The 23072-nt window shown below is 40.0% G+C and overlaps 1 protein-coding gene across 1 annotated transcript in view; it reads left to right on the top strand.

Moving 5' to 3' along the window:
* The window catches only part of FAM120B (family with sequence similarity 120B), a 47671-nt gene extending 40557 nt beyond the window's left edge, over window positions 1-7114 (top strand). Inside the window, exons 7-9 of the mRNA XM_010073515.1 lie at window positions 2100-2208; window positions 3517-3630; window positions 7053-7114. Of these exons, the coding sequence (XP_010071817.1) occupies window positions 2100-2208; window positions 3517-3630; window positions 7053-7114 (285 nt within the window). The remainder of the gene's footprint in view (window positions 1-2099; window positions 2209-3516; window positions 3631-7052) is intronic.
* Window positions 7115-23072: the final 15958 nt, after the last annotated feature.

The raw sequence follows: 23072 nt of genomic DNA, 5'->3' as shown, positions 1-23072 counted from the left end.
AGAATTAGCTCCCAGACTAATGAAATAGCTTTCCAGCTTATCAGTTTGAGGCAAGAATCTTTTTTTTGGAGAGTTACCAAGAGATGCCAGTTTAGCTGGGGACACTGGCAAGGCAGCAAGCATATGTGACTTTTTTTCCTATTATTATAAGTTCAACTTTAATAAAAAATCCTGTACTTAGTTCCTGGCACAGCTTAATGTACTGCTGGAAGTCAAGATCTTTCAGCACTTGTTTGTTAACAATCTACCCTTGAGCACCATAAATCTGGTCTGATGATAGCTACAGAAAAAAAGGTATTCTGCATGGTATGTTTTGTTATAGAAAAGGTAAGTCGTAGGAAAAAGTTGCTCCATTTGGTGTTTGGTGCTTGTCTCCTGACTCCTAAGGTCCCTCCTCTATGATCTGGACAGTTACCTTACTTCAGGGAGTTCAGGAGATCTCAGAATCGGTGTTGGTTTGATTATGATGGGCTTAAATACAGTTAATAGCTTTATGAAAATTACAGTAGAAATACAATCTTGGTTAAATATTTACATGTATAAATATTTACATGTATACCAGAAATTTTGAACATTTTAGTGTTTGCTTCCCACAGATTCTTGTGCCAAAGGAAGAAAATGTATAAATTAAATACAGTTGATGTATGGGCAAGTTTTTGTGTAGCTCAGCTCTTCGTAGCCTAGCAGCTGTTAAAGATAAAAAATTGAAAGCTTCTGATAAGAATAAAAAGTAGAGCCATCTTGGTTTTTTAAAAAATATGCTAAGCTCATAATATGATAATTCTCTTTTTTTTCATAACAGTAATCTTATTAGTTTGTTTATCCACACAGAAAATTGGATATAATAGACTCATAAAGCAGTGAGGCAATGATATTATCACTTTATTAGCCTTTTTATTGTGCTTCTCACTAATGAGTATGTTAATGATCAATTTTTTAAAATTGAAACCGAATTACCTAATGGGGTCGGCATAAGCAATATGTTTTGCCCTTTTCTGATCATGCCTTTCATCCACCCTTCATAAACGCATTGTGAATTTATTCTCCCAAGAATACAATGTAAGATTTTTTCCTGTTGGTGTTCTTCACAGACTGTATTCAGTTTTTGTGAAAAACAAAATCTGTGTGTTTTTCTTATGGCCCTGTAAAGGGTTTTATTATCTAAAAAATGTGCTAGGAAAGTTTGTGGGAGGCTTCAGGGATTCAAATTCTATCTCTGATTTAAGAACCCTCTCTAGTTGCCACCTACTGGATTTTTGCCTTATCCTGGTATCCTCTCCCCTCCTTCCTGCTTCCCTTCCACCTCGGTGGTTACAAAAGTGAATTGTCATCCTGTAAAAATCAGTTCAGTTTTATGAAAATCACAAATTATGCTTTTTCCCTAAAATCTGTCTTTTCATAATTCTTTCAATGTGTACTACTGCCCACATGCCCAGTACAAATCAATAAAAAAGAAAAAGATTCTAAGATCTGACACTTCTTCAAAGCTCACTTAAATCAGTGAAAGTATTGTGTCTTCAAATAGCTTCAGCTTGTTCTTTTGACAGTAGAACTTCCCATCACACCACAAGGTAAACATTTAATTCCCCCATTTCTCTTTAGACCTGGTTGTATTTTATCAGACAGGAGCTGGGGCTGATGTTTTACTATTGTGTTAAGTTTTGTTTCTGATGTATGAGATTAAGATACTTTAATTTTCACTGGTGTGTTTTCCCTGAGTTTATCAGTCCTTATCTGGAGCCTTAAACCATCTCTGCCTTAGGTATTGCTCATAGCAGTCTAGTTAAGTATATCTACAGGTGCAAGGCAGTAGAATAGGAGAGCAAGTGATTTACAGATGTGAGCAGAGAAGAAAAACAAACTTCACTGAGAAAAGGGAAAACATTCCCTCTGCACCCTTACTCATCCCTCCAAGGATCCACTTTTAAAATGAAAGTTTTGGACTTTGTTTCCTGAAAAAATGCGAACCATATTTACCACCTTCATATATGCATGAGTGTGGCCAAGACAGGTCTTTTAGTTGTATATGTGATTGATTTGTGCTACACCTGCAGAGAGAAAAGCAGAACAATAATTGTTTTTGACCGTATTGTCTGCAGGAGTCTTTGTATACACCCTTCCAGAACCTGAAGTCTTTCATTTGCAAGGTTTGCATGGCAAAGAAAAGAGCAATACAGAGCAGACCAAGAGGGAATGGATTTATCACAGGTTGGCATTGTGTTAATTTTCTCAATAAAGTCAATATATTGATGAGCTCAATTATCCTCCAACAGCAGCAGCTTTTACATAGGCAGCCCATCAAGCTAAGTAAATTGTAAGGTCTTTCTCCGAGAAACCAAAGGAGAGATCTAAGAAAATGTTCCCTGGTTTTAGGAATTCATGTGAGTTTGATTACCCAAGTTTGGACAGAAAAATATTTCCATCTAGCTACATAGTTCATGAGAAATATGCAGTAAATAAAATATCATTCACTAACAGAAACATCATTGCTATTTCCTCGGTGACTAAAGTTATTTTTACAGGAGGAGTTAGATGACTCAGATTTCTTTCTTCCTTTCCCTCAGGGGAGCTGTTTTAACATTGATAGGTGAAGTCTGAGTGACACTTTGAAAAGAGAATCCTCCTTATTGGACTGACCAATATGGTTCAAAATGTAAGAAAGCTTTTGGGCAAACTGGAGAATTGTGGGGTTTTTTTGTTTGTTTGTTTTTGTTTTGTTTTGTTTTGGTTTTTTGCCTAAGATCTTGCTGGTCTTTCCCCCAACTTCGTGGCTTGGTTTACTGAAGACATCTGTTTTCCCCACCTGATCTGCCTGACTTTCAGAGGGAAAAACATCTAAAAGGTTTTTAGCAACATTCACAGATCAGCCTGAGTGTTGAGGCTTTTGAGGCTTCAAAATATTTCACACTGAATCTCAGCATTTATGCTGTTATTATGTTTATTACCTACTTAATACCTGATCAACCATAATATTTGTGAGGATAAAAATCACCCCTTCAGAATTTCTTGAGCAAATTACAACAGGCAGAATTAATTTCTGCTAGCTCAGTACTTTCCATTATGTGACAGCAATACTCCTGATGTGGTTCTACATCATACTGGTGCTGGATGTTCAAAACTAAGGATATCTGTTGGTGATTTATGATACCAGACTTTGTTAGCATCTGCTATTGCCTGAGAGCTGTACTTAACCATTTTAATTATGATTTGTGATTCCAATTTGGACAAAGATTTCTGTTTTGTTTTAATGACTGCAATCTCCAAATCTGTGTCATGAAATTTTGATCTGGTTTCCAAATACCCTTGTTAACAGCTTGTAATCTTGATGTGCATAGATGGAAATGAGGACAAGGACCATGCTTATTAGGCTGACTTTAGTTTGGAAAAATGGTAATTGTGCATAAGCATTTTGGCATAAAACTAAGAAATGTTGTTTCCCGTAAAAGAATATGCTGTCTCTCTTTTTCTTCATTTAATCTTGTATACAGAGTTGCTTAGTAAACACTGTTTTTTCAGGAACACAACAAAGAGAATTTATTCCCAGTTTCCAACAAACACACAGAAGTTATTTTGTTCCTCCATATCATAAACAGATGAGGGGGTCCTTATGGAGAAATCCTCAAGCGCAAGGTAAAAAATGTGTGCATGTGTGAGTATTTGGAATTGTCTCTGTCAACAATAAAACAGGTCTGTGTCTATATGCAGTTTGCAGTAACGAAACTTGTATCAGTTATAGTTGTGTACTACCATTAGCAAAAATTAACTCTGCAAGGTGAGGTAGAGCATAGCATTATAATCTGGAATCATCTTTTACTCACAGTGTTCTGGGAGAAAAGGCTTCATGTGGTATGCTAACTTCCCATGCTTGGTCTCAGCTGAACTGTGTTTAAAATTGTAATAGCTCTAAAACAAACAGGCACAGTTATACAGAAATGTCTGCCTGAAGTCTTTAGCTGCAGATCTTAGTTCATGCTTCAGCAAAACACTTAAACACATGAATAAAGTTAAACACATTCTTAAGTGGTTTTCTCGATCAGGGTCTAAGCTTACAGATCATTAACTAATACAAATGTGAGTTCTGTCTTGTCTTGGCATTAATCTTAAGTCATTCACCAATCACACTTCTTGAACAGAACAGACATTTCAATGAAACATCACTGTGCATAACACTGTTGAGCTGACATGATTCAGTTTTACTTCCTCATTATTATGAATTAAAGCATATACACCTAGATTAAAGAAAATAAGCAAAGGAAGGCAAGTGTCTAAGAAAGATCCATTATCTGCAGAGCCTAAATTTATTCTGTTTCCAGGTGAGGTTTTCAAATAAGATTGATGATGTGATTAGGGAGGATAAACAATAAATAAATACAGTAAAGTCTTTAATGTGTTTCAGCTGCCACTGTTATGTGCTTGAGAGTGAGATACTATCATTAGATTCACAGATAAGATTGTTTGATCATCTGTGTAAAATGTAAAGTTAAAACATAGAGTGTGTATGCTGACTGTGAGCAGAACTAAAACTGGTCTTTGTTTCTGTGACCATGTCAAGAAACCTGCTATTCTGGGGTCAGGTCATCTCTGTCCAGCTCCGGAGATCTTACCACTAGACGTATTCCACAAAGTATGTTCTGCAGCAACTGTGCTGAACTGTGTTTTAAATGTGTTTCAGTAGCATTATTAAAATATCTTGGCTTCTTTTACACTAGCCCTATTTACTACCGTCATGATGCTCTTAAAACATGATCCCATAAGCAGAGTTACATTTGTTGGAAAATACATCTCTGTCCTTACCAAAGAGCCTTGCAATGTTTCAGAGCTCCTTTTAAACTGATCTGCGAAGATGACTTGGTTTTTTACAAAGTTTCTTTTTCCTAAGTTTGCTAATATTAAGACAGGTATTTAAGTTGCTTCATTATGTAGCTGTTGTCTCTGCTACGTGTGTATCTCACCAAAGAGAGAGAAAAAAGAAAAAAAAAAAAAGTGATTTTGTGTTCCATGATAGCTTATATGATGAAATTTCCTAGTAATATTACTGATACCTATCTATCCCATCCTTTACATACCTTCCTGTGGTATGCTGTTATGGTTCCTGCTGTGGCATATTATATGTAAATCATTGGATTAAGTGCATTAAAAAGTAATGGAACAGTAACCACAGGAACCATCTCTTCTGTATCAGGAGTGTACCTAATGATTAGGCAGCCTTTGCTCTCTCTTATCAGTTAATGTTTAAGAATTCCATGACAATGTCTCAACTTCAACTGTGCAGGAGAGAGTGTCTCCACTCAGAAAGTATAAACCTAAGAAGCACTGGTATTTGTGTGAGATGATGGTTTGAATCCCCTCAGGCAGAACAAGAATTGAACCGAGCACCCCTCATTTTATGGTGAATACTAACCACTGATCTGTTGTAATTAACATCTCATCCTCTAGCTGTATTTTGAAAGAAGGGAATTCAGCTGCAGGTTTTTTGGGTTTTCGAGGGGGCTTGGGGTTTTTTGTTTTGTTTTGATTTTAGTTATTTATTTAAACTTCTTTTCATAAATTTCATGGCTCTTTGTCACAAATGGAGAGTGCATCCATGTAATTCAGAGCAGGAAATCTAAGCCTCACAGGGACATGGATTTTCCTGTAGTATTTCTTGTTTGTTAATTTAGAAGACTTCCTATTTAGCACGCTGATTTTGTGTATCCCATTCTCAATGTCTGTCAGTTCTGATACTTGTTAAGCAGATCATAGGTGCCTATTTTAAAGCTAAGGTTAGGCTTCTCTTACTGAGATATAAAACTGTGCATGGTAGCACTTCATGATCTGTGTGCTTTGAGTTTAAAAGTCTTGCCTGAGGTAGCGTAGAGAGCTAGAAGTAGTGGATGATCATTTCAGCTGCTAATCATCTACCACAGGAATCATAAAGAGTGAGATGGGGAAGTAGCGAAACATTTTGACAATTTCATACTTGCATTTAGAAGTTGTTGGATTTGGGGTCAGATATATTTTGCCTAAGAAAATTAATATTAGTATTGCTTTCTTTGTTTCCATCCACCTTTGCCTTGTTTTTCTTCTATCTCTCTATTGGAAAAAAAAAAAAAAAAGAAAAAGGGAAATAGGCAGCTTTTGTGTTTTTAAAGAATTCAACTTAGAAAATATAACTTTTTCAAAAGTTATTTATTTTACTTTAAAAACGAGATCTTGGAGAAAAGCTCTTATGGAAAATTGAAAGCAGTTTTTCATGGGAAAGAAAAGATGAGTGTCAAGGAAAGATATGGAAAAAATATAATTGTTGGAGCTATGTGTCACTCAAGAGAAACTCTCTTGTTCAAGACAAAAGGGAATTATCCAGAGTCCCATTTCTTCATGGAGTGTAATTGCATGAAAAAGATGTGTTCACTTCAGTCTTAGCAGGCTGCAAGCCATGTAGCTGAACATAATACAACTATACTGAAGGATCTGAGTTTGTAACAAGTTTTGTTTTGATAGGTATTTAATCAAGGCTTCCACACTCATATTGCGTACTCCGTGTTCAAGGATGTTTCTGATTAATAGGATTTTGATAGAACTGTAATGTAGGTGGGACTTGGTAGAACTTTGGTGTTGAAAAAATATTTCATTTACAGTTTGAGTACTACTGTGCTTACAGGAATCTATAACTAAAGCAGTATTGTACACAGGCACACTTAAACCCATATGAAAAAGTTTGTTAATATAGCTTATGTCTGGTTGTAAATAGTGTGTTGTCCTTTCCTGAATTCACACAGTCTGATCTACCAACCACAGTGTATGACCTGAATGTTCACTATCTCAACACATTAATTGTACTAGATGTAAAGGTTACAGTGACCCAAAACCTTTGAGAAGAGTAGTGCCACCGTGGACTTTATCCTCCAACATCTCAAAATACTATCCATAATTATACACCAACCAGAAAGAGACATGTTATTTTTTCAATATATGTTTAAATGTAATTTTTCTTGCAGACTACCTGAATAAACTCTTGCTTTCCTGCTTTACTGTTAATTAAAAATCTTTAATTCTTCTCGTACTCCTTTCAGGTAGAGAACATGGATTAGGACATCCAGACCAGAGGAGAAGATTCCACCCTCCTCCGTGGTAAAGAATACAGGTAGCAAATTGAGATGATGGGATATTTACCATTGAGATAATTTTTGTCTATGAGAGCCTCTTTTTATGAACTTTACAGAGTAACTGAACCATATGACAGCAAGGCAAATCACTCAAAGCTGAGGCTGTTCAGCTTTTTAATCACTTGTCATGAGCTTGCTATGAGACCAGAATCACGAAATTAAAGGTACAGCTGAAGCACAGTAGCATCCCAGTATAGCTACATTGTTTTGTCTGTTTGACACTGGAAAGCCTGAAGTGTTCTTACAATATCATTGGTTGTTCCTGACTATAAATTTAAAGACTTAAACTCTAAGTTTTGCATATTTTCATTATAGTTGTGTGTACTCCAAGAGTTTGCTCACCAAGAGTAATGTGGCATATCTGTGCTGAATTGTGGTTAGTGTCTTAATTGTGGATTATGTCTTTATCTTAAGGGTTATACCATTGTTACTGAAACCTATTAAAAAGTCTAAAACATGATATCACTGATGGAAACACCATCTGCCACTGAAACAAAATTACCTTCCTGTAAAATCATAGAATCATTGACTGGTTTGAGTTGGAAGGGGCCTTAAAGATCATCTAGCTCCAGCACCCCTGCCATGGGCAGGGACAGCTTCCATTAGACCAGGTTGCTCAAAGCCTCATCCAACCTGGACTTGAACACCTCCAGGGATGGGGCATCCACAGCTTCTCTGGGCAACCTGTTCCAGTGCCTCACCACCATCACAGGAAAAGATTTCTTCACAATATCTAATCTAAATCTCCTCTCAGCTTAAAACCATTACCCCTCATCCTATCACTACATTCCCTGATAAAGAGTGCCTCCCCATCTCTCCTGTAGCCCCCTTTAAGTACTGGAAGGCTGCTCTAAGGTTTCCCAGGCGCCTTCTCTTCTCCAGGCTGAACAAGCCCAACTCTCTCAGCCTGTCCTTGTATAGGTGGTGCTCCATCACTCTGATCATTTTGGTGACCCTCCCCTGGACCTGCTCCAACAGGTCCGTGTCATTCCTGTGCTGAGGACTCCAGAGCTGGATGCAGTACTGCAGGTGGGGTCTCAAGAGTGGAGCAGAGGGGGAGAATCACCTCCCTCGACCTGCTGGTCACACTTCTTTTGATGCAGCCCAGGACACAGTTGGCTTTCTGGGCTGCAGGCACACATTGCCAGGTCATGTTGAGCTTCTCATCAACCAACACCCCCAAGTCCTTTTCCTCAGGGCTGCTCTCAGTCCATTCTCTGCCCAGCCTGTATTTTTGCTTGGGATTGCCCTGACCCATGTGCAGGACCTTGCACTTGGCCTTGTTGAACTTCATGAGGTTTGCACTGGCCCACCTCTCAAGCCTGTCCAGGTCCCTCTGGATGGCATCCCTTCCCTCTGTCACGTTGACCACACCACATAGTGTGGTATCAACAGCAAACTTGCTGAGGGTGCACTCAATCCCACTGTCCATGTCTCTGGCAAAGATGTTGAACAACACCTCTCCCAGTACTGACCCCTGTGAAACGCCACTTGTCGCCAGTCTCTTCTTGGACATGGAGATGCTGACCGCAACTCTTGAGTGTGACCATCCAGCCAGTTCCTTATCCACCGAGTGGTCTTTCTGTCAAATCCATGTCTCTCCAATTTAGAGACAAGACTGTCTTGTGGGACAGTGTCACAAATCCAGGTAGATGACATCAGTTGCTCTTCCCTTATCCACCAATACTGTGACCCCATTGTTTATTGGCAAATTGGTACCACAAAAGCTCCTCTTCAAGTCATTACTTATGTTCTTTTAAGAAACTGGTTTAGAGATAACAATGACTTTCTTTTGTCTTCTATTTGCATACCCATTCAGTTAAAAACAATCGGAGGTACTTTACTTAATTACTATCTTCAAGCAAAAAAAATTAGGCAGTTATATGGAAATCCCATTTTAAATCATGAAGTGTAAATATTGAATGAGAGGAAAAAAGTGTCAACAACACTTACATCACATAGAAAGTGGGTGACACATTTAGAACTGTGTTTATCTCTTTACTGATCTGCATCTCAGCCTAATTGAAGATGGTCTCCATCTGGGTAATCTTCAACAATTTCATGCTTTTTCTTAGGTTTCTAGCAATCTTTGAATTGGGTTGGCTCAAGTGGATGCTTATGGAACTGATGGGGTTTTGTCTGTTTTGTACTTTGGAATCACAGTATCTTTAGTTTTGTACTTCAGCCTTTTCAGTATATGAAGTTACATAATAACCTCTCTTTTCATATGGGAGGTATATGATGAAAGAAAAATGAAAGCCTGATGTCCCGTTCCTGCTCTCTAAAAAGACTGAGCAGCAGAAAAAGAAGAGACAAAATGTTAAGACCAAGTTTTGAAATCCAATACCAAGTTTGCAGATATTTGTAAGAGCATGTTTAGCTCTTGGGGATGATGACTATTCCAAACAGTGAAGTCAGTGGTGTTGCATGTGGACAAAACATTGTATTTACGCAGAGAACTGTGGCCTTAATGTTTATTATGTTGGAAAATTTGCTCCTTTGGATTATTTGTCTTTTTTGTTTTGAATAGTATTGATTAGTATCATGTTAGTGTAGTTCTCATAATCATAATTCTAAATTTTACTGATACAGAAACCATATCACAGTCTTAGGCTTCTTATTGTATTACTGCCAGGATTATTTATTTTTATAAGCATTAGAAAATTAAATCTATCTCTGAAAACTGTCTCAGGACCCATGCTAACAGAGAGTAGCAAACACTGTAAAACTTAATGCTTGCATTAAGACTTGCAGAACTTAAGGTTCAAAACAAAAGTGCTAATCTGGATAATTAATACATAGATCACTAAACCCAGAACGCATCAACTTCTAAAATTGTTTTAGTGTTGTTGTTCATGTCTTATTTGGCTCCTCACAACTGTTTATCTTTTAGATCATCTAGGTGACCTACTCATTACTGGAAATGGAGGAAAATGGATAAGAGAACAAGATACATTTTTCTGAAATGCTGTATGCTGAAGATCGTAAAAACTTCAACAGTATTTCGAAAATGCTGGTGGGAAGGCTCTAATCAGAAATTTATCATGCCTCATTTTAAGTTCCATTTTATTTTGTATGCTTTTTTTGTAGCCTATAGCTTAGAGAAGTAAATTACGGAATGTTCTGAAACAATTATTATATAATTTGGGTTCCAGATAGTATTTTTTGGAGCACTTTACAAAAGCCTTCTTGAGACAGTTACAAAAAATGATCTTTAAAAAATTATGTCTAAAAAGTAAAGGCCAGTCCTAGGTGTTGAAGAAGGCTGCAAAAATATAATTAATTCATCTGGTTCTGCTGTCAAAACTATTATGTCTTTTCTGGTAAACCTTCATGCTATATGAGGCTGAAAGTGCCCAATCTTGGACAAAAAAGGGTACTTTGAAAGTGTTTATAACCATGTTACAGTTAAAAAATGTTACTTTTCTGTCGTGTAGCTTAGTTTCATAGTTCCTCAGTCCCAGTGAATGAGAAAAGGGTAGCTAAAACATTTCATAAAGTTATAAAATTAGTTTCTGTATACAAAAGTGCCACAGCTTTAACGTCCTATTATTTTGGGGCCTTTCAGAGCTGAGTCAGATGCATAGTCCTCTTCTGGAATACCTAGAATTCTTCTCCATATGTAGTGAGTCATTTACAAAACATTTAAAGTTTATGCCAGACCTTACATTTGTCTTTAGCCTCCAAGTAAAGGTGCCAGTGTGAGCCTCTGGCCAGTACAATTTTGGAGGAAATTCTACATCAAGGGGAAACTAACAGACAATTTGAATGCATTCATTTTTTTTTTCTAAGTGGCAGATGTTTTAAGCACACAGGAATTTTTTTTTCCCTGTTAACATTGTTGGTGCATTTTTTGCAGATATTAGTGGCACCATAATTTCACTCTATACTGATAAGGTAGTCCCAAGAGATCTAAGTAAACAGACAGAGTACAGGTAGGGCAATCAGGTTTCTCCTGTGTTAATTTTCACTGGTCTATTACTCATCACACAGACTTTGTTACTACTTTGGAGATGTGTGCATTTTTAGAATAGTATATAAGTACACTTGAAATTAAATGTCTTTAGAAGCATTTAGCATGAGGAAAAAGCATTATTTTTATATTCCAAAGAGAAAATTTAGCTCTAATTTTGAAATCTGTTTTCAGAAGTTCTATAGCTATTGTACAACTTACACTGATCTTTATTTTACAGTGATTACTGATTTAAACTCTGTTGATTTTAGCCCGTTATTGTGCAGTTAATGTTGTTTCTTAGGGCCTTGTGCAGGTAACTCCTTTGAGTCAACTGTCAGTGTAACTTAGTTCCTATGTAGTATACATGTTATGTCAAAGTGAATAGTGTTGTCAGACATACATAACGCAATACTGTCATTCCCACATGTATTTTTCTGTTTGTAACCCAATAAATATATTCTTTCATATTCTGCATATAGCAACAGTCCATCTGAACAAACAAACGGCAACAATACAAGATTTTTAGTTCTAGTAAAAGTTTGAATAGGCACAATTTTTACACAGCACAGTGTCTGATTTATGTTCAGGGATCCTGTCATGGTAGTGGCATTCCTACTTCCTTTTTCCATTGATTTGTCACTGACTGTAATTGTACGAATTATATGACCACTTTTTTCTCCTTCTCTTCCCTCCTCCCCCCACTTTTGGAATAATGTGGTCTGAGTGTTATGGAGAGCTCTCTAGTTTCAGGAATCTCACAATGTATAATTGTCTATTTGAAAATAATGTAACTGTGTGCCAGAATTTGTTGGTAATTCCCCCTTCAGGCTTTGATATGAGAAAAGATTTCTGTTGGCCTCAATAAACAAAGTTAAATACAGTTAGAGTGGGAGTTTTGCTGTGCTAGTTGTGGTATGTTATGAATTGTTGGTAATAATTACCCTGGCTACTGAAGAATTGTTAGCTTCTCTGTGAGGTTTTTTTGCCTCCTAATGTTAGACCATAAGCAGAAGCTGCTTATTATTATTTCCAAGCTAGAAGATTTTTTTTTTTCCCCACCAGGAATTGTAGAGTGAAAGCACAAGCATGAAGTTGAAACATAGAGGTGCTACTTTCCTGTCTCACTGAAATTTAAGTTGGTCAGAGTACCGTAAACCTTAGGGACTGTAGAAGGAAGTCATATACAAGAACGTGAGCTTAAAGATTCCAGTCTAATAGTGTTTCCTTAATATGTGGACTCCAGAGTTACTTTGACAGAAAAAACAGATACATGGATTTGAAGTGAAGGAACCTATGTTTGTGAAGAAAAGCAGTCTTGTTTCTTGTTTAACTATATTGCTTACTGTCTTCTCTAGCCTGTGCACTAGGTAGCTGCCTTTCCTCTAATGAAATTGTGGATTTATTTATTAGCTTTATTTATTCCCCTTCTGAAAGGAGTTTCAGAGAACATTCGTTAACATCAATAACTTGGTCAGCTGTCACTCAGCAGAAATAGTGACATGGTCATTGTGAGAGAAAGAGTGACTGACAAGAAGATATTTGTCAGCTTTCCTCTTTATCTATTACGTATCCTTCATCTTACATTATTTTGCTCATCTGTGACACCATCACACTGGGAATCTGAATCTGGGCTGCAGAAAACACTGAAACACTGAATTAATCTTGTGATGACTGTGACACTGTAAGTATCAAAACATAGATTGTGCCTGTTCTGTAAAAGAGGAAACTATAGTTTTAATTACTTTGCTACCTTAGCAAGCACTGCACTGAGGTGGAGTGGAACAATAAGCCAAAACTCTACAGATCTTTTTGTGCCATGCTGTCTGGGCAAAGTTATAAGGATAATCAAACATATGGTATTATTTTGCAAAGGTGGTCTTTAATTACATGTTGGGTAAGATCAAAGGTTTACTCATTCACATTTGAAGATTGAGTTCCTCTTGCTAACTAAGCTGGGAGGCAGGCTAGGATATGCTTCTTCCCTAGGAAGGTTAATTGGAGATTCCTCTGTGATGCAGAGCCACCTTAGAGAGTGTCTTTTGGCGATACAGAGGCATGGTCAGTCCAGTAAATAAGGAGAAGCCCTGGCTTGTGTGTGCCACATAGGTATATATTGCTGGAGAGTGTAGGGATACCATAATGCTTTGTGAATCTGGTGAGGCTGCCCTCTTAGATGCATTTTGATGACCTGGTAAGCTTGCTCCTGAGCATAGGTCATTCAGACTTGCTGAAGTTGCTTAGGAGAGGGCCCAGTGATGGTGAGTATACAAGCTCCAGTGTTTCCTAGTGTCCCAGGTGCAGAGGTGCCTGATAGCCACATGGCTGGCTGCACCCTGAATGCTCTGCTGGGCTCTCCTGGCCCCTGAGGGGTTTGGCTGCCTACAGCTGGTGTGTGAGAAAGTGGTTTGGCCTTGGATCCAGCTGGTGTGTGAGAAAGACCTGTGTGAGAGAGCTGCACAAAGTCTCATGGGAGGCCTCTGCCTCTTGGCTCAAGAGCTGCATTTAAGCCCAGGTCCTTGCCCTTGCTCCTTCCACAGTTAGTCATTAGATCACTTCTTGAATGACCTGTTTTTAGTAGTGGTCACATAGATAAAAATTGATATATTCAATGTTAATATACTTAATTTAGGCATGAATTTTTATATCAAATATGTTGATATTTCAAATGTATTAATCTTCTCTTTTTCTTCTTGTGTAGAAGACACAAAAGAAATACTAGCATAGAAACCAATCCTGTATATAAGCCCTCTGAAAATGCTTGATAGCTGTGGGCTTAAAAATAGAGAATGGTGGCCCCTGTCTCAAGCCAAGTAGGCAGCTGGCCTTTGGGCTCTTATTAAAGAGCAAATCTGTACCGTAAGAACTGTTCTGATCTGAGATGTGATTTCTAAATATGCTGTAGGTAGCTCAAAAAGTCAGTGTTCAGTGCATGTTGTTCATGGCATTTGGAAAATTTAAGTAAAGGTAGCTATTCAGGAGTTAGCTGTATCAGATCCAGCTTTAGTTTAGTCAAGGGTTTGTTTGTTAATAGCAGAGGCCCAGCAGGCTCTGTATTTACTTTCTGATAATACTTTAATTTTCATTTGTGATGATGATGCAGCTCATCTAAAAGGATGTAAATTTATCACATGCTACCTTTTGATAATCATCTTCGCCCTCTCGTTTAATTACCCATCAGATCCTTTAGTCCTTCTGATCTACATTCTGCTGGAGGGTTTTCAATTTGAGTAAAGTTTATCCAGGTTTGAGGCATGCTGGTGATAAAGCTAGACCTCTTGCTATGTAATACGCATATGAAAGGTAACCCCATTTAAATATGGTGATAAGGCTGACTCAATCTTAACCATCTTTGGGCAAATTGCAATACTTCTGTCTTTAACAAAGCCTTCATTTTGTAGGTGTGATTTAATTTCTACTCCACCTTCCCTATGCCAAGGGAAGACTCCACAAAGGAGCAAATAGGAGAGGTTAAAAAAAATCCACCAGTGACGTTACATTTCCAAACAAAAGAGAGCAGCTACACAGTTGATGCACAGCAGCACAGAGCGTTAAGGTCACTAGTGCATCTTGACCAGAAGTTCTATGTTTTAAAAACAATTCTGAAACCTAGAGCATACTGTATTTCCATCATGGCTGCAATACACTTAATGCAATTATATACTTTTTGTGTTGACTATCTGCATATCTAGGCTCATTTTGCAACTCTGTGTGACCCCTCTGACAGTCTAGACAGTGACTGTGGTTCATGCTTTACATAAAGGTTATGCTATGAATGATTTCCTGAAGTGGTTGAACAAAAGAAGTAATTAATAACCTGCAAATTCATCCTCCTTTTATTCTGAGATGGGAATTCTTTCACTTCTTTGCATTAATGATTACTATATTAATTCTTGGCAACAAATAGTGCTGTAAGAAACTTTTGCTCCAAGCAACTTAAAAAATAACATCAAATTAAAAAATACTAAGTGCCAACAGGAGCCAGTTTGTGTGTCCTAACGCTTGTTGGGAGTAGGAAAGAAATCCCAAGTTTGTCATTGTGCATTTGTTTACACTAGCGTGTTATTGCTTAATCAACCCACCATCCCCCTTCCTGATAAACACCCCCATCTGTCTGTAGAGAAAGCCCAACCTAGCACGGCTGATAGTTTGTTGTTTTATAAATTAGGATCTAGGAGCAAAACAAAAAAAGGCTTCTCCTCTGTTGGTCTTGCTTCAGGAGTACAGTGATTCCGAGGGTTGTTAACTGCCCCATGTAATGCTCACTAGGGGCTATAGCTGGTGCCAGCCCGCAGCATTGAGATTTTGAGAGGATGAGTGTCCAGCCTGCTGGAGGATAAGATGCATTTGCCTTTCCATGTGCTGGATGTAATCCATCCTTTGTAGCATGTGTGAAGTTTCTGTAAGAGACTCTGTAGCATTTTTCTCCCATTGAAAAAGTTTCCTCCCTCTTTTTATGCCTTCAGTTAAATCTCTGAAGGGCCAGAGGGAGTTTTTTCCCCCTGAATTCTGTTGGGTTTAAGTTGGGCCAGAAAAGGAGATAAAACAATTTAAAGGTAACTGTACAGATTAAGAGGATATGAGGCCAGAATTGCTTGAAGAATTGAAATTAAGGGCTATGTTTTGTCTTAGAAGGCTTGTCCAACTTACTTCAGAGGCACTGCACCCTTTTAGATGTGTTAGGCTGATAATGCTGGGAAATTAGCCCAGGCCTTCTGACTTCTGGTGTCTTTCCTGACTGCTGGACTACGAACTTGCATGACAGATTGCATCCAGCACAGTAGGCTGCAGAAAGTAGTTAATGGAAAATAGACTGCTTTGATGTTCACTTCTGGTGGGCTGATCCTCAGGTTTAAAGGCTAAACATCTATTGTCCTCAGCAGGAGTTTTCTTTACAAAAACTTTCACAAAATCTGTAATTTCCCAGTTTGTTTTCTGAGACTGTGGTTTGCTCTATTTCTACATTCAGTAGCCAGCAAATATTTTCAATAATGATTTGTAATTTTCGAGTCTCTAACTTTGGATGCCACAGACAGCGTCTAATTTTGCAGAAATTGCTAAGCATCTGTCCTCTTCTGCTAAAGCAGATGTCTCTGAACTATTTCTATTAGAGCGCCAGAAACGAAGGCACCTAAACACACTGCCTACTTTCCTGAAAAAGGGGGCAAAGCACTGCAGAGATGCACCTTAGAAAACAGGCTTGGCTAGAATTAAAATGAGGGGGAGGGGCAGGGAGGGTGAGGAGAGTGAGAGCAAATACAGTAACAGCCTATGATTAGAAATCTTAACAATGACAGTGAGTTCTGTTTAATTTCTAACTGCTTAAAAGCAGGCCTGGGGAAATGCTCTGCTTAGAAATGTCATGGAAAGTGCAGCTGGTCCGTGGGCTTTATGTTGAAAAGCAAAGGATCTTTCCCATTTTGCAGTAACACTGCCATTTACTGGGCCATACCACTAGCAATTTGCAACAATGGGAGGGAAAAAAGCTGCCATTTGACCTAGAATGCAATTTCCAACTAATTAATAAAGTGACCATTAGTGCCCGAGGGGATAATAACAGGAATAAGAACAAATTACTATGGGGTGCAAAGGAGGCTTGGGCATTGTATTGCAAATTTCTTATGGCACTATTCTTTTTTTTCTCACTAATACTCTTAAAGTGCCCCCACTCAACACTTGCTCCTTGTAGGACCCGTGCAAACCACATAAGAATTAGCCCTTCAAAGATCAATCAGCATCTAATTGTTGTTAACAAAGTGCCACCTGGAGAGAAATGTTACAATATACCTTCATTACAAAGCATTCAATCTCTCTCAGGCTCACAAGTCCTGGCTAGAGTACAGACAAAAAGAAGCGGTTGCCGGCATTAAGATCAGGCACCTGCAATAGCCTGTAAAACACTGGCAGTCCCTGCACAAATATGCTCCTAACATTGCATGAACCTTGTTAGAACTGCTCTGTTTATGCTTCCTCAGAGCAAATTTTGCTGGGGTCTCTCTATTTGCGACGCTTTGACATATTTGATGAAGCCCTCAGTATTGATGGGGGTGTTGGGCAAAGCGACCACACCATTTGCCATGCTCCAGGATCTGCTTTCAGTAAGGATTATTCTGTATTTTATGGCTCCTGCTCTCCAAGTCCCAAAGGCAAATGTTCAGGAAGCCGTTAGTGAACTGATTTTTAATTCCCTGGTTTTGTTTCTCTTCCCTGTCAGAGCTGTTACTTGTAGGTATAACACGTTTGGTGTTAAGTCCTGCCAGTGCTAGTACTTTGCAGCTTCAGTGGTTAACATTCAAGACAAGACCCACGTTGCCCAGTGTCTGCCACATAATTCTTGGTCACCTTTGTGGCTACATGTCCACAGGAGTTGAAGTCAACTAATATTACCGGCATCTGTCCTGAAAATTTCCAGTGGAAGTGTTTGCTTTATAGCATGTTGATACCTACGGTCTGCAGACTTGCTTTGCTCATACCTTGTGTACAAAGGCAGAGTGTTGGCTTGACTGCAAGCTAACCTGCTTAAGGAATTAAAAGTAAATAGTAGTTTTGATCAGTTGGTCTGTCTGCTGTGGCTGCACAAAAGCTAGTGCCAGCACAAGGGAGGGGCAGACACTAGTAGCTGGGAGCAGGTGAGGGAATACAGCACCTTCCCTTTAGTGGAAGGAATTGCTCTACATTAAGGTGAACCCAGCATCTCTTCCAAAAAGCGTTTAGTAGTTTTGGGTTTTTTTGTTTGGTTGGTTTTTTAAAGCAGTGGGAGATACAGAATCATAGAACAGCCCAGGTTGGAAGGAGCCTTGAAAGACCATCTGACCCAAACTTTCATGGGAAAGGGAGCCTAGGTGAGATTATCTAGCACCCTTTCCAATCACATCTTGAAAACCTCCAGTGCTGAGGGCCCTACCACATCCCTGAGGAGGTTGTTCCAGCTTGTCCTTGGCTGTCCTGGCAGCAATTATAAACATCAGTGTGTTATCAGCCTCCTCCGCACAAATCCAAAACATAGCTTTGCACTACCTACTGTGAAGAAAGTTAACTCCGTCTCAGCTGAAACCAGGAGACATGTCCATCTCACCACCTAGTTTAGTGTCATCAGCAGTTTAGATTAACCTTTGACAAGTGTGTGCCTTGCCTTAGGAATGGTGGCTGCAGGGAGTCAGAACAAGGCGGTGAAGAGGAGAGAGGTAACCTTTATTTCAATAAACATGAACATCCGGCTCATTCTGAGGATCAGGAAGTTGGGGAGTGAAGGAGAGGTGGAAGCAATCTCCTCTCTTTCTGTTCCTTGCCCAGATTAGCCACCTGTCCAAGCCCTTATCCGTACAGCTCCAGAGTCCCGAGGGAATCACCAGAAGGGAGTGCTCAGGTACCTTGGCCAGGTTGATTCTTTAATGGATGTACATGGAGGCAGGAATCTTCTGGAGATCTAGGCAATGTTAACAGCCTTAGGCTGGTGGTTTTACGAGAAAAATTACCTCTATCCAGACTCTGTCTCATACAGATACAAACATGAGGAGAAATAGCACGCTCAGTGCCTGTCTTGCTGGATCACTAATCCCAATCCCCTGCTCACCTCATATGTTGGAGCACATGTAGATAGAGATACAGAAGATATTTTTCTGATAAAGAGCACATTATATAAAGCCAGACCAATCTTTCTGTATCCTGAAAGGCTTCATTTGTTAAATATCATTCCAAATGTCCCTAACTGGCAGATACTGACTGTATGTGCTCACCCTGCAGTTGTTTTGTAAACAGTCGTCGTTATTGCTGCAATTAAAGCATGTGCTTTGAATTTTTCATTTTGACTTCATGTATCTTTGACCATCTTCAACTGCCATGTAGGAAGACCATTGATCGTAAAGGATCTGTGCTGCTTTAACTTTGGTGAAAATTTGCCAAAGAACTAAATGGTGATGTTTGAAATACAAAGTCTTTGGTAAGTACCTATGAGTTTTGCTTATGTGTGGTAGAGGAAAGGAACAAATATCCCTTTTGACTTGAAGAGCATCCTTCAAACAGCACTGAAAGAGGTGGGCTTCTGACAGCACAATCCCAGACTTGCAGATGGCCTTTTTGATCCACTAAAAGTCATTAATGGCATAAAGCAGCCTAGACCATAAAATGGACACCTCTCAGCAGTCTGGCATCCTTGTGCTGGAATCAATAATGGTCCAGGTACTCAGTCTTTTCAGGTTAAAAGTGTTCTTAAATGGCTTTACTAGAGTTACAGTGCTTGCTTCTGGAAGTTAGTAAGAAGAGCACTTGCCTGGGACACCTTGCTACTTACACAGAAATCTGCAGTTTGTGTGTGATTGTCTATCCGCTTACTGACATACATCGTTGGTTAGGGAGTTCTCACTGAACACGTGTTTTCAGAGTTGAGGAGTACCTAATTTGGTCTGCTGTAAGAGGATTCTGTCTAATCAGAAGGATATGGGACAGAGTTAGGAAACCTGGTTAATTCCCCTGCACCTTCCTAGACTTGTCATTTACTAACTCTGTGACCTTGGTCAAGACATACCAGTATCTTGTGACACCTGCTGTCATCTGCTGGAGCACAGCCTGCCATCTTTAGAAGTCCCTAAGAAGCTTAGGTCCATTGGGCACTGATTGCTGTAGTGGGTGGCCCTAAACGTGTGGAACATTACCCCTAATAACTCCGTAATGCTGAGGCCAGATACCGAGGTGTGCAAAACTAGAAGCCCCTTGAAAATATCAGCCATTGACTCCCTGTGCTGCTTTTTGACAAAAGAAGGCTGATGATATTCACCTCTCAGGGAGATTATAGCTGGATAGATGGGCAGGAGATCCTTATGTGAATGGGCTATAGGACTGCATAGTATCTGGGTAAAGCTTCAGAGAAGAAACTGTGTGAATAAATAGGGGGATGTACAGGGGGATATCCAGACCACAAATCTCTGATCAAATTCATGCTTTCCAAAGAAAGGCACAAGGAACAGAGATGGAAGGGTTTGCCATCCCCAGAACAGCTTGGCAGTCCCCCAGGACTGTAAACTGGCTTCACTGGAGGTTCTTCCACTGACACAAGGGCATGGACACACATACAAGTTCCATTAGCATTGAAGGAAGGTGCCTGCTAAACTTTCCCATGTGTTAGCAGAGGAAAAGGCTTCTAAAGGTACCTCACAATGTAACCAGGTTGTTGCTGCACATGCTGCTTTTCTTTAATATTTGCTGTTGATACAGCTGTATGCTTACATCATTTGTATGTATCTACTTGACATCTTGCTGTCTGTCACAAAGAGGCATTCTGGAGCCATCCAGCATGCTTTCCCATTATCCTCAGTGCAGGTCTAAAAATGTACAACTTGTGTGTAACTTGTTTGCATACTGATTCCCTGTGTCCCAGATCAATCTGTTGTTGATTTTCAAGGACTGTAGTCTCCTTTGATTCCTAGTTTTTATTGAATGCTCATCAGCAGGGATAATATGCTTGATTTTTTTTTTCCCTTCTGTGGCTGTTTTTCTGTCTTTTGTAGCAACCATTAAAGTTTATTTGTGGGCTGAGGAAAGTTATACCCTTTGTGACAATGTGTTGTGGGGGCTTTATTTAATCCTGTGGGGTATTTGGGTGCATTCTGTTGGGGGAGGGATGGAAGGAGTAAAAGAAAGAGCTGTAGAAATCAGTGGAACTGGAGATCTAGAGTCCTAGAAGGTGGCAATCTGTTAATTAGTGTTCTTGGGAAAACCTGCTTGCGATGAAAATAAAGCCCCATCGTTAAAACTCACTGCGTTTTCCTTTTCTGCCCCGAATGTTGTTAACAATGTTGCACTCTGGTTAAGTAAAAATCTAAAACTGCAGTGAAGTGTTAGTAATCGGTTCCTGAGCAGATTCCCTAATGCTATTCACTTTTCCCTGCTAATCTTCCTGTGTGAGTTATAACAATGCAGCACCAAATGAGAAGGAAATGTCAGGTTATGTTTCAGGGCCAGCCTCCTGCCCACCCTCCATCTGTGCTGATGTCAGTGCTTATTGGAACATATGCTGCCTGTTGCTCACTGACCATCTGTTAGCTGAGCTGATGAAGTGTTCCCGTTGCTGGGACAACCCAGCCCTTGATTGCCAGTGGCACCGCAAACATTTTCCGCTCAGGTTTCACTTTTATCTGTGCTCTGGAATGGCAGCCCCGGTCTGGTACGGGCTACCCCGTCCCTGCCTTTCCCCTCAATTTGCAGGGGGAATGGAGTCGAAATTCAAGTTACGAGTTTTAGGGCAAATGTAAAAGGCTGCAGCAGAGTTAAAGTGCCCGTAATAAATTGTTGGTGTCACGGGCTGGGATGAAAGGGCAGGCACGCTTTCTGATGGGAGCCCAGGGTCGAGGGAGCATGTCTGGTGGCGGTGGTTAGGAGGTTTGTGTGATGCCTGTGGCTGGCGGAGCACAGGAACACCCAGAGCCCTGAGGACCTGCAAGGCTGTGGAGGGATTTCTGAAGCCAAGCAAAGGGCAAGAGATGGGCAACTTTTCCCTTGGTTAAGACTCACTTGTTCGTCATTGCTGTGCATTGTAGTTGTGCCTGGCAGCCACAAATCTTTCAGACATAACTGAATCCAAAATGTAATTTTTCCTTTACGGCGCAGGCCTCAGTTTGTGGAGTGGAAGCCATGTTAAGCCACAGCAGCAATGATAAAACTGTTTGCCCGCACGCAGCCTCTGTCTGGTGAGTTTTCCCCCCTCTCTTAAAAATGCCTGCAAACGTTAATCAATCCTCATGACAAGGCTGTGGGGCTGGCAGGTGGTATTCCCATTTTAAAGAGGGAGAAGCGAAGTGTGAGAGCTGGCACGCGAAGCGCGACGTGCCCACCTCCCGGCCCTCGCCTGCCGGGACCGCCAGACCATATTGCCCTGCGTCACACACCCAGAGCCCGGCTCGGCCCTAGTGCCGACCGGAGTTACGTTCCAGACATGGGGACCAAGTAGACTGTGTCCTGTAGTTCTTTCCATCTTATACGTGAAGCGAAGAGAGCAGCATCTGATAAATGAACTTTGTTGGTGAAGCTGACCACGACAGCTAGGGTAAAAAGTGCTGGCCTTTAGGATGTGGAAAGTCGGGGTGCTTGGTGGTGTTACATACTCTGAAGTTGTGAAATGTCTCAGTCTCTCATTTTTTTGTGTTGGTATTGCTCAGTGTTTGCTGACCCTGGGGTTTTGGTCCCTGGATGACAGCAGTCACTGCCATGATCTCTCAGCCCCAGCCTTGGGGCCAAAGATTCTCCCATCATCCTTCCATTTCTCTCCTTTCCCTTCTGCCCAGCCTTGCCTCTTTCCTGTTTTCCCAAAAACTTTTCTCAGATATGTTGTCCCTTTGCAGTCCCTACATAGCAAAAGCGAACATCTCAGCCCTTCTCTCCTCCAGCCCATCCTTTCTCTTACCACAGTCCTCTGTCAATCGTACCCATAGCCCGTACTCTGGCTGGCTTTTCTGCCAGCTCCCCTTGCTTCTCATTTTTCTAAAATTCTCTTTCGTCTGTTCCTAGCACAAAAATCCTCTTCTGATTTTTTGATGCATCCTGAGATATCTATACCATCTTTTCATGAGGCTCATCAGGAAAATGTCTATTTATTTTTCACCCTATACACCAATAATTGTTTTAATTAAATGACTAAATAGTACAATAATGCTGTGCGCTCAGAGACTACATGGCGTGTGTGGTAGAGCTGGATAAGATATGATACATACTGACATAATCCTAGGTGTTAATAATAATGTACAACTTCAGCATATGTTTCTATTTCAAGATGTTCTGGCACAACAGGCTGTTTTTATTCACCCTGGGGACAAGTACATGAACAAACTACTGCAAGGCCAGCAAGGGTGGGGATTTACATTGCCTCATCTGCTTTGTGGTGAATGCCCGAGTGTTGGGTTTTATTCCATGGTACGTGTGAGGTAATGCTTTGTGCTTTGTCAAGTGGCAAGCTGGGTCTCTTACCTTGCCTTTATTGTGGTTAT

This window comes from Pterocles gutturalis, unplaced genomic scaffold (genome assembly GCF_000699245.1).
Source record: "Pterocles gutturalis isolate BGI_N339 unplaced genomic scaffold, ASM69924v1 scaffold18292, whole genome shotgun sequence".
NCBI lineage: Eukaryota > Metazoa > Chordata > Aves > Pterocliformes > Pteroclidae > Pterocles > Pterocles gutturalis.
This window is presented reverse-complemented; position numbering and strand designations above follow the sequence as displayed.